Genomic DNA, 16,831 nt, shown 5'->3' with positions numbered 1-16,831 from the left:
ACGACGGTACGACGGAGTATTAGGGCCACATTGAGGAAAAAAAACTAATCTGAGATTTCAAGAATAAAGTCATAATATTATAAAGTAGTAATTTTACGTGTTATTTTCTTTTTTTCTCGTAAAGTTATGACTTTATTCTCATAATAGTACGACTTTGTTTATCGTAATGTTATGACTTTATTTTCGTAATATTACGACTTTTTTATCGTAATGTTATGACTTTATTCTCGTAATATTATGACTTTATTCTCGTAATATTAAGATTTTTTTTCTCGTAATGTTATGACTTTATTCTCGTAATATTCTGACTTTATTCTGTAAATCTCAGATGTTTTTTCCCCTCAATGTGGCCCTAATATTCCGTAGTACATTTGCACTTTGGCCCTCACTGCATTAGACTTATATACTATATACTTAGACTATAAACTGTGTTACCTTTATCACAATGATCAAATGATTGTAAAGGTTGATAGTAAAGGTTGCTGATCCCTGCTTTAATCAATTGTAAACAATAGGTTCCTATTGCATGGTCGGAAATCAATACTCATTCTTCCAACTGATAACAACCAAAAACAAAGTCCCAATTTAGCATTGTTTTTTTTATAATATATTTATTGGGTTTCTTATTTTCACAAACACAATAAGAATAATAATTAAAAAACAACAACAACAACAAACAAACAAACACTGGTACAGCTCAGATCAAAAAATGTAGGAGGTCATAGGAAATAGTCCATAGTGCAGGGAAGTCACAGGAAAATATAGCATAGTTGATAAATTACAAAACATATGAACACTAGATAAATTTAGAAAGGACAAAACAAAACGCGTTGTTCCTTCTGGGGACAAACATTTGACAGCTGTCATCAGAAAGAGAACTGGGTGCCCTCTCATTGACTTCACCGTGTTTACACCGGTGTGACTTGTGATTGGTCATTCCATCAGCGCTCTAAATCGTGATTGGTCACTCTGTTATGCAGGGTCCAATCTGATTGGACGAGCCGGTTCACTCAAAGCCCGCCTCCCAATACACACCTAAGCTCTGATTGGTCGCTTTGCTTTGCGGTCTCGATTCTGATTGGACGAGCCGGTTTTACTCCGTGCCCTCTGTGAAACAACAACAACTCACCCATGAGGTCACCACGTCACTCTGCCAGCTATTTAACTAGTTTAGGGCTGTTTTTAATCACAACAGGGTTTAGCTGCAACATAACGGAGTTCTTGTAGTGTCAAATAATGTTAATTTAGCAAGGAGAAGGTATGTTTCCTCTCGACTCTCCGTGGAACATCTCGTTTGCAGGCTGCGGTTTCCTCGGTATCTACCACGTCGGTGTGGCCAGCTGTCTGCGGGAACAGGCGCCTTTTCTGGTGGAAAACGCCAGACACGTCTATGGAGCATCAGCTGGAGCTCTCACTGCCACTGCTCTGGTCACTGGAGTCTGTCTGGGTAGGTATCTAAGATTAAAAAAAAAAAAAGACAATTAGGATGCTAAACTCAAGTATTTAGTTTAAAATGCTTGTGCTGTGTACTGCTGAAGTAAAGGCTGTGTTAAGTACTCATAGTACACTGTAAACATACTCAGCATTACCACCAAATCAGTCAAGTATTGGTTGTAACATTGCTCATCAAGCAAATGTGCCCCTATAGTGGTATAAGGTTATATACTGCATCTACTATAGCATTTTTATTTTATTTTGTATTTATTTCTTTACACATATATAAAACTGCACAAAATCCAGTCTATGAAAAAACAACAACTTTGCTTTAATCGATTGTAAACAATAGGTTCATATTGCATGGTCAGAAATCAGTACACATTCTTCCAACTGATAACAACTCAAATAAAGTCCCAATATATCTACTGTGCAATGCATCTACTATAGCATTGGATACTTGTGTTGTAGTAACATATAAGCAGCATTTTAATGTTATAGCTTGAGAAGGTGGATCCCTGTATAGATAGATAGATAGATAGATAGATAGATAGATAGATAGATAGTAACTTTATTGATACAGAGGGAAATTCAAGTATTCAGCATCACAGTTCCATAGTGCAAAATATTTTAGTAAAAAGGCAGTAAAAAAGTTAGTAATACAAAGTACAAAGTACAAAAAAATATACCAGATATAAAAATACAAGGAGATGAAGAAAACTGTTAAAACTGAATTTAGTGCAGGGTAACAGCTGTGATACAGGACTATTAAAAAGTGAATATAGTGCAGAAGAGACTGTTAAAAATGAGTATAGTTAGGGGGTCCGGAGACAAATTCTTTTCGATTTGGGAACCGATTTTGACTCACTTAGGCAAACTGAAAACAATGCCTGACACCCTTTAGCAGTTCCAATCAAATTAGGACACTCAACCTTGTAGACTTCAACTTACAGTATAGTCTAACTATCATTCTGACTTATTTACTTTCTTTTATTTTACCCACTTTATCTTATTTATATGTACAGTACATGAATGTGGGTAAATGTATGTCTATATGTATATATGCAATATATACTTATGTACAGCAGCACAATGTGCAGAAAACCTAACCAAACAGTTGAAAACAAATCAAATAAAAACAATGAAATACATACAAAAAACAGTACAGGAAAAAAAAGAAAATGTATCTAAACATATCAAAAGATAATTAGACATCATTAATTAAATGTGATGATAATTTCCTTTTAAAATGTTCTAAGGATAACGAGCTCTTGATAACATGTATTTTGGTGTTCCATATTTGTACACCACGATATCTGAGGGAGTACCGGCCATAATAATCCATTGGATTATTACTTGTGTTGCAGTAACATATAAGCAGCATTTTAATGTTGTACCTTGAGGAGGTGGATCCCTTTATAACTACATTATATACTGTTGAGTAGTTTAACAATGTAACATGTTGTATATGTTCATCTGCAAAGTAACTAGTAGCTGCAGCTGTATAATAACCTTTCCTTCTGATTTGTAGCAGAGTAAAATGAAAAAGTACCATAAAATGGAAATACTCAAGTAAAGTACCTCAAAACTTACATCCCACCACAGGTAGTTACATAAACCACTGTCAAAGGACCAATATGGCATCCTGATCATAACCAGCCAAAATGAATATGCCACACGAACTAAGCCCTTTACAGTTCAGTGATGCTCTTCAAAGTCATCATAACCATCTTTGCCTTTCAAGGGGAAAAGGTTTAAGGCAAACACAGAATCCTCCTGATTGTTCTGTAACAGAATAACTGTAGGCTATTCTGTAATTCTTACTTTTCCAAATATATTTGAGTACAATATCGAATCAAAAATCTACTTAACTGAAGCTGCAATTCCTGATTTTATAATGGAGACAAAGTACAGTTGCATGAAGAACTTTATTCATCCCAAAACCTCCTCTTATGTTTATCTAATCATTTACGGTAACAATGTCTTAATGTCTTCACAGGAGAGACTGGTGCAAGCATCATCGATGTTGCCAAAGAGGCGAGGAAGCGATTCCTCGGGCCCATGCATCCTTCCTTTAACCTGGTGAAGATAGTGCGTTTCATGCTGCGGCGCACTCTGCCAGATGACTGCCACCATATCGCCAACGGCAAGTTGGGAATCTCTCTGACCCGAGTGACAGATGGAGAAAACGTCCTGGTGTCACACTTCAACAACAAGGAGGAGCTGGTGCAGGTGGGCATCGAGTCTGAGTTTATTTCTCTCAATATTTTGTTGGCTGATATTAATGAAACCAGATGTCAGAATACAGCTGATTTAATATCTTTAGATGATGTGACATTATTTGGGGATGCTCCATGTGTGGTTTCATAGAGGCACATTTTCAGAAGTGATCATAAGTGATGTGGATATGATTGTTGATTTTAGAGCTGAAACGATTAATCGATTGATCAATTAAGTCAAGAGACAAACACTCTCTGGTTTCAGCTTCTCAAATGTGAGGATTCACAGTTTTCTTGTTTATATCATTGAAAACATTTGAAGACGTCACCTTGGGCTCTGGAAAATTATAACACCTTTCACTAATTTTATAGACAAAGCAATTAATCGATTAATCGAAAAAATAATCTGCAAATTAATCGAGCGCTGCAACTAAAGATTATTATCATTAACAATTAATCTCTTGATTATTTTCTTGATTAATCTTTTAGTTGTTGGGTCTATAAAATGTCAGAAAATGGTGTAAAATTGTCGATCAGTGTTTCCCAAAGCCCAAGATGACGTCCTCAAATGTCTTGTTTTGTCCACAGCTCAAAGATATTCAGTTTACTGTCATAGAGGAGTAAAGAAACCAGAATATATTCACATTTAAGAAGCTGGAATCAGAGAATTTCTTTTTTTCTTTTTTACTCAAACCAATTAATCGATTATCAAAATAGTTGGCGATTAATTTAATAGATGACAAAAAATCGATTAATCGTTGCAGCCTTAATGACAGACTGTTTATTTGACTCAGCTACAGTAATATAATAAACAAATGTAATTTAAATGCAATGCAGTCTTTAAGAACAGAAAAAGTTAAGTTATATCATGACATTGTGATAACTAGTTGGGGCTGTGCAATAATTCAATATGATAATTTGTCATCTTTCAGTGGAATCATATCGTGATGAAATCATATATCGAGATATCGTGATACACAATTACGTCGTCTAAATTGATAATAACAAGCACATACTAACTCAAATTTCTCAGAAAAGCTGTAGTGAAATATTTTGAGGGAATATCATTTGAAGATTGTGGTTTTGTTTTTACATTGTTCAATGCGATTAACAAACGGTGTATAGCAGGAAATATTTATTTATATTTTCGTCTATAATTTCACTTGTTCATTTTGCAATAAAGTTCTTAATTAAATGAGAAAATACTCAGTACTTTTCACTTGTCAAGCACATAGAAGTATACAAAAATAGGCTTTACCATGTGGTTATTTCATATAGACTATATACATATATATAGACATATAGAAAATATGCTGTATCGTGATATATATCGTTATTGAGATATAAATTTACCTATATTGGGATAGAAGATTTTCATATTATCCAGCCCTGTAACTAGTATAGTTTTACACTGTAATACCAACATTATATCACTACATCACCCAGCTTTAATTCCAACTCTAACTACTATGTTTCTTAAATTATCTCTTTTGTTAACCAGGCATGTGTCTGCAGTGCCTTCATCCCAGTGTATTGTGGCATCATTCCTCCCACACTGCAAGGAGTGGTGAGTAGATTCAATATTATTCAGCATGTGTGCACACTGTTTGTCGATATCCTATATTTGGTCTAATGAAAAGAAATTACCTTAATTACTTTCATTGATTTTTAGAAAGACTGCGCGTTAGGTATTGCCATTGGAGAGGTGTAAAGACCACTCTAGAGGCTTTATGTACTGTATTTCCTCTCATTGTATTTTGTTGTTGTTACATTCGGCTCTTTCTTCATCTGTAACTGCCCCCCGTCAGAGGCCTCCCTTCCTCAAGAATGTGTTTGTTCTGTGTGTGGAAACAATGATTAGAAACTCACTCAGGAGTCAGTGTTTATCAGAGATCTCACAACTAAATTGGAAAGCAAAACTTTTTGCTGGACATGTATCTAGCGCAAAGGTCTTCTATATTGAGCAATAGCAACGCTGTCACCCTCCCTCTGTGGCCTTTGTGATGGGTTTTAAGAGCTTATATGTGCCTGTGTGCAGGGCCAAAATGTGAGAGTGGCAGAGCTAATGTTGGCTCAGGATTTTAATGTTGTAATGTTGTTTGTCCTCTCCAACTCTCAGTAGCTCAAATTCAGAAAAGTTATGTCACACTGGTCTGTTGACACACACATCATCCGTCCCACCTCGAAGTTCAAAAGTTCACCAGCTTCAGTAAAAACAAATATTAACCCAATACACAGGATACGATAGAGTAGAGGTAGAGGCACCGATTAGAAGTTTTACAAGCTATCGTTATTGGCGGAACTGGGCTCTGATAGTGGCAGATGGCAGATGGCTGCACAGTCACACAGGGATGTACATCCCCATTTTGCATGGAGTCTCCGTACACAAAGTCAAGGTAGAGGGGGAGAAAGAAAGTTATCTCTCAAATATATAACGCAACACTATCAGCTCTGTCCACAATACAAGACAGGCAGACAGGGAGGAAAATAAATCATTCACTGCTACTCCAACTTGGTTATTTTACCAATTTGGCGTTCTCTCTTTCAAATAATCCAGCCACGTAACCATCCATTCATGAAATGAAATCGCACACGTAAGGATCCTCCTTAACCCGGATTATCCAACATTAATGGTTTGTTAGTGGCATTTAACTATGTACGAGACGCGCAACAGAAGTAATCTTGGCCAGTCATACTGTAAACTACAGAACATCGCATCGCAAATTGCAATTAAATAGAACATTTTCCAATAATGTAATCCACCAAAATCACACTTCAGGATATTCTCACGGAGTGACAAGAAACTGATATACTAAAAAACGGCGTATGCAAAAGTAGCCGACTAGGCTGCTGCAGAAGTAAAAAAGATATTGGCCGATTAATCATCTATCGGATTTTTCACTATTATCACATCCCGTGTGATGATTTTCTCCGTGGCCAAATTTAATTTACAATCAACATTTTTGAAGAGATCCTGCAATCCGTGATCTGTTTCTGTTTGTCCTGATGCTAATATTTATCTCTTATCATTCAGCGATATGTCGACGGAGGAATCTCAGACAACCTGCCTCAGTATGAGCTGAAAAACACCATCACCGTGTCCCCATTCTCCGGAGAGAGCGACATCTGCCCCCGAGACACCTCCACCAACATACACGAGCTGCGATTCACCAACACCAGCATCAAGTTCACTCTCACCAACCTCTACAGAGTCTCCAGGGCACTTTTCCCTCCAGACCCAATGGTATGTCACCTGATTACAACCTTCCTGATACACACACACACACACACACACACAAACACACCTACAGATTCATTGAACAGGAGTGAACTCAGTGGACTTGTATGTGTTTGTTTTGGAGTGCAGGTTATGAAGACCATGTGTAAGCAGGGATATAAAGATGCTCTGCACTTTTTAAAGAAGAACGGTAAGAAACTTCTCCTCATCCTGTTATGCTCTGTTTAAAAGAATCGGGTCAGTAACAACAAGCCTGATTGATTTTTTTGACACAGTATCGTCCTGATATGCTATCAGACAGGATGCTTCCTGTGACCACATGTCATCAAATCAATAGACTGCTTTTGCTTATTCATGTTTTTGTCAATTTGTGAGCACACAATCAACGAGGTACATAACAAATGTGTTGATTATTACAAAACTAGTTGAATATTTTAAAGCCCCTGGAAAGGCAAAGATGATGATGCTAAAACACTTAACTTCTCAGTGCCGTGATGTTCAGCAACTAACAACATAGTTTCAGATAAAATGACCAAACAAATATTTACTGCAAACACAACTTCAGTAAAAATCTGTCCAGATGATAAATTCGAGAGGTCATATTTACTCTCTTTTATCTCTCTTACCTACGTTAGTCCATCAAAATATCACACTCACATTTAGAGTATTTATAGTAGTAAAAATGACTCATTTAATGTCTGTGATTTCACATTTCTCTATGTCTCTCTTTGTCATTTAAACTAATCGTGTATGTGGAAATTGGATTGAGGAGTATTTATGTTTTTGTAAACGATCTAACTAGCAGCTAACTAATTACCTCACCGTTGATCACAGATATGAAATAATAATAATTTCACATTTTGCTTCTGTTCGCAGGATTGCTTAATTTCAACGGGCCTCATAGAGACCGACCCCTGCTGGCTAACGGCGAAGAAAATGAAGATTATGATGATGATGATGAGGAGGAGGCAAATAAAAGGGAGGAAGAGGAGGGAAAGCCACATGTGGAAGATGGAGCAGAGATGGTTGATATCAGTTCCGCAATAGAGGAGCATATCATCGAACACCTTCCACCCGTCCTGCACAAAGGTAACAGATTATAGGAGAACAAATGTATGTAGTTGTGGCTTCATGTCTCGCCTACTCAACTTTTCATGGGCTAAGAAAAACAGCCCTGCTTTAGCTTCGTGAAAATGCATTTTTCAGATAAACCACTGGGTTTTTATGGGTATATACTATTATCTTTGGAAGTAGGAACATTTCTTCAACCTATTAGCAATGGTTATTCTTTTTTTTATTATTTGCATTTTAAGAATTTATATAGTTACAGAGCATATGGTAAAATAGAATGAAATAAAATAAGATAAGAAATGTTAAAACATAGCGTTAAATAACAATAAAAATAAATAAATAAATACATAAATAAATAAATAAAAAAGAGAGGAAAAAATAATTAAATAAAATAACTGATTACATTAATATCAGTTAATAGGATATCGTTGACAGAAGATACATTACAAACACCAGACAACCGGGTGGCATAGGTACACACATGCAATCATTTTAGTTGTCACGTCTAACAGAGGGATTATTAGAAATGTTATACCTCACCCATTTTTACCATCCTTCTTCAAAGATATGAACTTGATTTCTAATTCTCATGGTTATTTTCTCCATTCCATATATTTCATTTACAAGATCCTTCCATTTGGAGTTAATTAGGTTATCATCTTTTAACCAATTCCTTCTTTGAAACAATGGTTATTCATTCAAATTGGGGGATACATGGTACAAGGACAGCTACGCCATGTACTATGAATTACAGGTACTTTATACCACCACTGACACCATCAGTGACTATATCCACAGCATCCTGCAGTGGTTTAGAGTTTTGAAAGGTATTCCTTCTACTTTGTAGGCCGGGATTTGTTCCCATTAATTTCCATGTAAAAAGTAACACACTTACAATTTGTTTGAGTAAAAGAAAGACAGAATTGCGGTTGAGAGGACACATTGATTTGAAAAAGAATTGGATAAATATATAAAACATTCAGAACACCATAAAATGGTCAGTTAATCTAGAGTTTGGTCCTTTGAGGTAATGCATACAAATGAGCTGGTATTGGAACAGTACTGTCACGCATATCAGTGAGAGAAATACTGCATTTGCTTACATGAAAGACTATTATGCTCACTGTTCTGACATTTTTAATTTGATATACACGTTTTAACATATGTCTCCTGTTTATCTCATGAATAGTGCTGCATAAAGCAGGTTCATTCTGTGAATAGTTTGAGGTAAGTGTTGTGGTCCTCTTTGCCTCCCTCTGCAGCTCTAATTGAGGCCTGCATGGAGAGGAGGAGCCTGGCGCATTCGCTCAGCAACCTGCTTCCTGTCAGGATGGCCTCAGCCATGATGCTCCCCTACACTCTCCCTCTGGAGTCCGCTATGTCCTTGACTGTCAGGTACCGTAGTTACATCTGGTCCCATTCCCTCCATATTTGATGTGAATAGTTCTACAGTACAGTACAGTACCACGCTATTTTGAGTAGAATTTTTAGAAAGTTTTTATTGATTAGTGGAACTGACTGTCCTGTAACAGTAACACTGTTGGCCATAAAGACATTGAAATGGCGGGAAATACTGGACTGACATATGCATCATGTCCCTTGTGTAGACTTCTGGAGTGGCTGCCAGATGTGCGAGAGGATGTGGGATGGATTCGAGAGCAGTTATCAAAAGTCCTACAGCATGTTCTTCGCCAGGCCTCCAAAAGCATTTCCCAGCATGTGTCTGCCAGGTAGGTGACAGTACAGTTACACAGACATATAACTTACATTTTCATATGTTTACAAAGATTGCAGTTATTTGTCTTTTTAAAGCAACTTTTAACCTCTAATCATACCAGAATACATTAAATGTCCAATCTATAATATGCTCCGTGATTGATCTAGCTGCTATCTACAGTATTTGAACATGGTTGGTCACTTTGGGGCAGCAAAAACAAGTTGTGAATAAAACATTGCCACATCATCAAGTTGATAAGTTGAACTTGTGAGCAAACAGTTTGTTATTTACACATCCAGCAGACACAGAGCAGCATTATCATTAATTTGGAGTCGTGTTTGTGGCCACCTGATGAATGTAAGTCCAATATTCACTCTCTTTTAGCTCTGGTTGTGGGTCTCCTCCAACTCCTGAGGGAGTTGCCGATTGCTGCATTATCCCTCAATACTGGACCGATCTCAAAAATTGTCATCCCCAAGTCACTCAGACATAAAAACGTGAGGAAATAGGGTCCAGGTTGAGAAATACTAATAAAGTCACCATTTGATGACAATAAGTGAAACAGTTCCTTCTGGCTCCACTTGTTCCTCTAGGTTGTCCTGGCAACTGGAGCTGCACCACTACCAGTCCCTTCAATCCCAGCTCAGCTCCACCAACCTGTTTCCCAACTGGGTGAATGGGAGCAGTTCTTCAGTCCAGGATGTCTTTACGCGTCTCGACCAGTACAAGAGGCAGCTGCTGTCTGGAGTGCTGTGCATCAACATGGACCTGCAAGGCTCCTTCAACACTGGACTGATGACACCAGATAATGTTCCTCCCTCCGTCCTGTCCCCTGAAGGCCTCACTATGGTTATGGATGATATTCCACCTGCTGCCGACTCTGAAGAAACCAGCAGCAGCTCCTAGGAGCTTCTGGCGGGTTTCACGCTGCAGATGCTGCGGCACTGAGGTTCAGATGTTCTTATTCTAGATTCAGGAACGTTTTTAAAGAATTTAAATCAGACTTTAACGTCTGTCTACACCCTGATATTTAGATATTTTTAAGATGTTAGGAAGACAGTTTTAATCAAATCAGCCCCTTTGTATAGTGGTTGGAAATGGTAATAATTTACCATATTTACACTTACTGTGTATAGAGAGGCGATGTCCCGCCCTTTCCGATGGGACATTATTTCGGAAAAAACATATACGGTAGTTTGAATTGCGTCATGAATCACACATATGATGTTTGTGAATTTAAAACATAATTTTACATGTCAAGAAAGTCTCAGTTTGTCGTAGTATCATTTCGTTTTGTGTGAAACTGCTGAGTGAACTACACCTCTCGTCTTGCACGACATACGTCACCATCGCTAGCTAGCTAGCTAACTAAGCAATGTTTCACGCACAAATGAAACGTTATCTTCCTGCTGTGTTTCATCAAGCGACTCCTGGTCTTTTTCTCAGCCGGGAAGAGAAAGAACGAGCGAGACCCGTTGCTGTGTGTGAGTACATCCCAGTACGAAACCCACAGACATCGTAGCTTCAGCGAGAGAGACGTCACTTACGCCACTTTTGGGTGTGTCGTCTTTCTAATTACACATTTTCACAGTCTTATACTTCAACAGTTTTACAACAAACTGCGACTTTCTTGACTTGCAAAATTATCTTTTAAATTGACAAACATATGTGTGATTCATGGCGCAATTCAAACAGGATCAAAAAATGATTTGTCTCGCCGTTGACAACCGTTCATATTGTTTCCAAAATAAGGTCCCACGGTGGTCCACCGGAGACTTCGCCTCTATATTGAATATATCTGACTGATCCATAACACTGAAATACGTCTTTAGCTACAGTATAATCAGGCGAGCCCATAGACACAGTATGTCTGTAGCTCTACAGAAGTGCATTTAAACATGTGCTCAGACATGTAGAAACTTGAATTACAGGGAGTTACTAACAAAAATGCACACTTGAAACAGCGTTGTACAGTATCGGTGAGTGTTTTAGTGGAATGTAGTCGGACCAGTAGTTGAGCACAGTGTTCCTCCTGCATCCTAATAAGAGCTTCTGTCACTTCTGACCAACAGTGGATGCACCAATCTGTTTGTTACTCCATTTATTGATGCAAGAGTCAATGCAGTATTGTGAAAAAAGGTATTGTTTTTATGTTTCTAGGTTTGTATGAATGTCTTTACAAGTATTTATATGAAAAATACAAAACTGCTCTGCTCTGTTTTCCCAATCATAGAAACATAGAAACTATCATCCTGATTTACTCACATGTGAGTTACAACTCTTTTAGATTTCATTTTAAATCTACATTGTATTGAATTTTTTGCTTAAAAATCACAAATTTTATATTTTAATGCGAACTGTAAATATAAAATGATTATATTTTCATAATCAAAGAATCACTTTAATCTGAATTGCACTTTCTGAGTCTCTTAGGTAATAACCTACCCCTTTGGAATACTTTGCTTGTACTTTGTACTACAATAAATTATAACTATTGTGCCTTGAACTTCAATGAAATAATTGCCAAGTGAAATCAACATATTGTCAAAATGTTGCAGGGAATATATTTTATGTGATCATTAAATAAACTGGTATTGTTTAACATGAACTGCAGCTCAGGAGTGCTTTGTCATTGTTGTGAATACTCAGTTGAATAACAATGATCCTCACATTACCCAGAATACGCTGTGAGTTACGGTGAAGAGTGTACACAGAGCGGAGAACAGTACACATCCGTAACAGTAACCAAACAGTGAATCAGGACTTCTTTGGAGGCTTCCAGACGCAAATGTTTCCAGTAAAATGACAAATAATCACAGGTGATTCCTAACTTGTAGGTCTAAAGTGCAGGAATAACGTAGCAGGACAGTTTGACAGTAACTGAAGGAGTAACAAAAGAACTGTGAAGTCTGAAAATTGGTTGAAAAAACAAGATGAAATTAGTTCATGTTTCATTTTGCTATTAAATTGATTAAATGTTATATTATTTCATTCATAAAATCCTCCTTAGAAAAATTAGGAACTGGGACGATAAAAGCCACAAGTCTAAAAATCGCTGACAATTATTTTTGGTTTTGTGAATATAGTAATGGTTGCAGCAGCAGCACAAGAAGAGAAACAAGTACAGATAAATAGAGAATGTAAAAATATATATAATAAGAGCAAGGTACATAAAACTAAAATAAGAATACTAGTAAAACCAGAAACTAGAAGAGCAATTAAAGACAAATATAACAAGTGACAGCAGTGTGATCAGTAGCAACAGTCAGCAGTAGGTAATGATACTTAGTGTTTGTCAGTATTAATATAGAATTATTGTATAAATGCCATACAGTATATAATGTAATAAAACAGTATAACATATTAACATGACATGATATAGTAGCCTGTAGTACAGACAGTATGGGAGAGTGGGGTGAGTTGAGCCACCCCTTGTTTCTAGGCAACCGTAGACAAAATTGGTCATGTGACCACACATTTATTGACCCTGGCCCTTTATGACATGTTCAAAGTGATGTTTTTAATGTTCAAGGAGTCGTGATTCTTGTGTCGGAACAATTACAGAAAAGTTTGAAAAAATATCACATGTGTTAGTGTTTTAGGAAGTTACAATATGAGGCTGTACTGTTAGCATGACGTTAGCTCCAAACTGCTGGATGATACAAGTTTGTTAAAATGGGATGGGGGGTAATTTAAGCCAAAAGGCCTATAGGGGAGGTTGAGCCATTTACTTATAGATTATAGTTTTAACTTTGTAAATCTCAAAGTAAACTACAATGGTTCAATAAAGGATAAATAAAAAAAGATGATCATATAGGCTAATCAACTTTTAACCTTTTCTAGGACGTGATTGGTTCACGTTTTAGGGTGCGTCACCATCCGTCATGGTGCACTCCTGAAGCAACCTCCTTCAGAAGAGCCACTGCCTTTAGGCCCAATGTGGGGGAGTTCTTTGATAACTTCACTTCAGTGATGGACAGGTATGACTGATAGACTAGGCGTACTGATATAGCGCAATTTATCCCTTACTGGGGGCAAGTTGAGCCAAGAGACCTTTTTTTTTTGGAAACTCAACGGTTCATTTTAGATCCAAAATGAGTATTCCCAAGGATGCACCATATCCTGAAATAGATGTACTGTACATTCCGGAAAACGGTGAGGGAGTTCAAGTATCTCAGGGGGTCTTGTTCATGAGTGAGAGTAAAAATGGAGCATGAGATGGACAGGCGGTTTGGTGCAGCGTCTGCAGTTATGTGGGCGTTATACCAGACTGGCCCATCTACGTTCCAACCCTCACCTATGGTCATGACCTTTGGGTAGTGACCAAAATGAGTTTCCTTCGTAGGGCTCAGTCTTAGAGATAGGGCGAGGAGCTCAGACATCTGGAGGGAGCTCAGAGTAGAGCCGTTGCTCCTTCCCGTCGAAAGGGGCAAGCTGAGGTGGTTCGGGCATCTGATCAGGATGCCTCCTGGCCGCTTCCCTTTGGAGGTATTCCGGGTACGTCCAACTGGTAAGAAGCCCCGGGGTAGACCCAGAACACGCTGGAGAGATTATACAGTATATCTTGGCTGGCCTGGTAACGCCTCGGGGTCCCCCAGGAAGAGCTAGAGAACGTTGCTGGGGAGAGGGATGTCAGGAATTCCCTGCTAAACCTGCTGCCCCCGCAACCCGGCTCTAAGCGGAATAAAATGGATGGATGGATGTTTTAGTTATGAGATATAACTCATTCCCTCACTTTAAAGTGGCAGTAGTCAGTATATTTTTGGCTTCATTGGGCATAAATTGCATAATAACCTTTCAGCATATTGTAATTCAAGTGTTCTGAGAGATAACTAGACTTCTGCTCCTCCTCATGGCTCTGTTTTCAGGCTTTAGAAAATCTAGCCCGTGACGGGAGACTTTGACCAATCACAGGTCATTTCATTGAGAGAGCGTTCCTATTGGCTGTGCTCCGGTCATGTGACCGGAACTTGGCGTTCCTTCACCAGATTTTACAATGGCGGCGGTGTCACAAACTTTCTCATTTTACAGCTAAACCGTGCACTACAAGATGATTCTGAAAACATTTGAGGCGAGAAATAGGCATTACAGTAACATAATATTGATTCATATTTGATCACCGTTTGGTCGGAGATTGCGAGTGACTGACAGCCGGCTTTCATAGACAGCAGCTGGACAGCAGACCTCAGATCAGCTCTTACTGCTTGTTTTCCTCCGGTAAGTGAAATCTTGCAGATACCGTTAGGAGCACCGGAGGACACAGAGGCACATGATTTTTTTCAGGTTACCTGTTTCATGTACTCCCGTCACCATATAGCGACCATTTTATAAAAATAACTTTTTAAAATCATATTTGCTCCAATCTCGCCTACTTCAGCTTTAAAGACACCTCAAATAAAAACTGGCTCAACTCACCCCACTCTCCCCTATAGTATAGTATGGGATATAAGATAGTAATAGGTGAGATGTAGTGATATAACATAATATAGTACAGCAATATAACATATTTTTTGTCCCCCTTTTCCACTAACTTAAAATGTATGTTATATTATATAGCCTATTCTTCTCTAAAACAATTCTATTAACTTAACTTTATAAATCAAGATGAGTGACTTGTCATTATAACATAAACGATTCATACCGTACTGTCACCACTAGAGGCGCACATCGGGAATCCCCTCAGCAGCAGCTCAGTCATCATCAGTCATCATCCAGGTCACATCATAACAACACTCATCACACACCGTCTTATCAGTTGTGGTCTGTTGCGAAAGCTGTTTGTGTGTCCTTGATAAACTCAATGAATCCTGGCATGAAACAGGTCAGCGACGTAGACAAAATATTTGTTGAACTGGAGTTTTAGATTACAGTGAGTTTTACCTTCGACATGGTCCATTATTGTTGTGTAGATATGCCTTCAAGTGGTGTAGGAAAAATGGACTCATATGTTTCCTCATAGTATTGTATGTACTGTATCCTATGTTTAATCTGCCTCTGAAGTTTTAAGGTGGAGGGCATGGAAGCTGTGATTTATTGTATTTAACATGTGTATTTGAATGTTGTGTTGGCCCTACTGATATCTATAATTCCCCTCTTTTGTTTCTCACTAATTTTGTGAGGCTTAAAGTACATATAACCTTTATTTAAAGGTACTACTATATGTAACTTTCAGAAAATCCTTGTTAATAATGACAGTTAAAGGGACTGTTTGTAACTTCTTACACGTATAAATCAATCCGGGTCGGTATCCCATGCGAGCTCGCGTGTGGCTACGCTGTTCAGACTCAGACTCCAACACAAACTACACAGAAGCACCAAAACCGCAAAGTTCTATCTAGTGAAGCCCGTCTTACAAAACAGTGTTGGCCGCGGTCGGAGGACGCGGGGGAGACCGTAGCTTTGGTCTCCAGGACCGGAGTCTCTGCTGTACTCTGCTCCTATGCCTGCCTGCTTGCCTTCACTCACACGCCGCGCTCGTTCTCGCTATTTCGCTCCACTCTCACGTGCATGCGCGCACACTCCACACAGCAGAAGAGTTTGTTTAGCTCTGAGAACATCTAGTGAATGTACAGTGGACGTTTGTGCAGAAATAACTGCTGCAGCTCCTCCAGACCAACAGAGGTTTCCCGTGTCTTGTGAAGTGACAGGGCTCCGCAGCAAGAAACGTTATCGTCCCCGACCAAAACTCCGGTGTCTCCCCTGTTCCCTCCAACCGGGGTCGGGAGGCTGAAGCAGGAAAAGCCAACACTAGGATCAGCAGTGATTCATGGAGAGACCTTCGTCTGATCAGCTAACATTACTGCCAAGCAGGTGAAATATAGAGTGATATTGTGGTTTTAGCTGACGTGTGTCGCCTCACTGTTTTGAGCACAGGTGTCGCTGTTAACAAGCATTTCTGATTCTTAAATGGCACCTCTAACAAAATGAAGATACACATAAACAGAAATTAAATATATAGAAAATAAATAATAAATAAAATAAAAATATTTTCAAAAACAAGAATCCATTCCCTTCTGAGGGTCTACCACTATTGTGAATTTGGACGTATCCTATCTTAATTATTCTGCCTGTAGAAGCTCTCCAATATCACTACTTTTTATGAAATCGTTAAATGATTTCCATATTTCCTCATAAACACCCAGTTTGTTTTTC

The 16,831-nt window shown here is 38.3% G+C and overlaps 1 protein-coding gene across 2 annotated transcripts; it reads left to right on the top strand.

The window, feature by feature from the left end:
• The first annotated feature begins 1,118 nt into the window (after positions 1 to 1,118).
• pnpla2 (patatin-like phospholipase domain containing 2) lies at positions 1,119 to 12,287 on the top strand. Of its 2 annotated transcripts, XM_074632724.1 has the most exons (10): positions 1,119 to 1,447; positions 3,434 to 3,666; positions 5,155 to 5,220; positions 6,688 to 6,897; positions 7,021 to 7,081; positions 7,768 to 7,980; positions 9,225 to 9,357; positions 9,570 to 9,692; positions 10,064 to 10,176; positions 10,273 to 12,287. In XM_074632724.1, exons 1-9 carry the CDS (start codon positions 1,261 to 1,263, stop codon positions 10,170 to 10,172), a joined length of 1,335 nt encoding a protein of 444 aa, XP_074488825.1. In that variant the 5' UTR covers positions 1,119 to 1,260; the 3' UTR covers positions 10,173 to 10,176; positions 10,273 to 12,287. The 2 variants fall into 2 exon arrangements, with proteins under 2 accessions (XP_074488825.1, XP_074488824.1); XM_074632723.1 differs by lacking the exon at positions 10,064 to 10,176 and having other exon boundaries at positions 1,120 to 1,447.
• The last annotated feature ends 4,544 nt before the right edge of the window (positions 12,288 to 16,831 follow it).

Source organism: Sebastes fasciatus, chromosome 4, assembly GCF_043250625.1.
Source record: "Sebastes fasciatus isolate fSebFas1 chromosome 4, fSebFas1.pri, whole genome shotgun sequence".
Lineage (NCBI taxonomy): Eukaryota > Metazoa > Chordata > Actinopteri > Perciformes > Sebastidae > Sebastes > Sebastes fasciatus.
The sequence above is the reverse complement of the archived record's forward strand: the minus strand, read 5'-3'. Positions and strand labels throughout refer to the sequence as shown.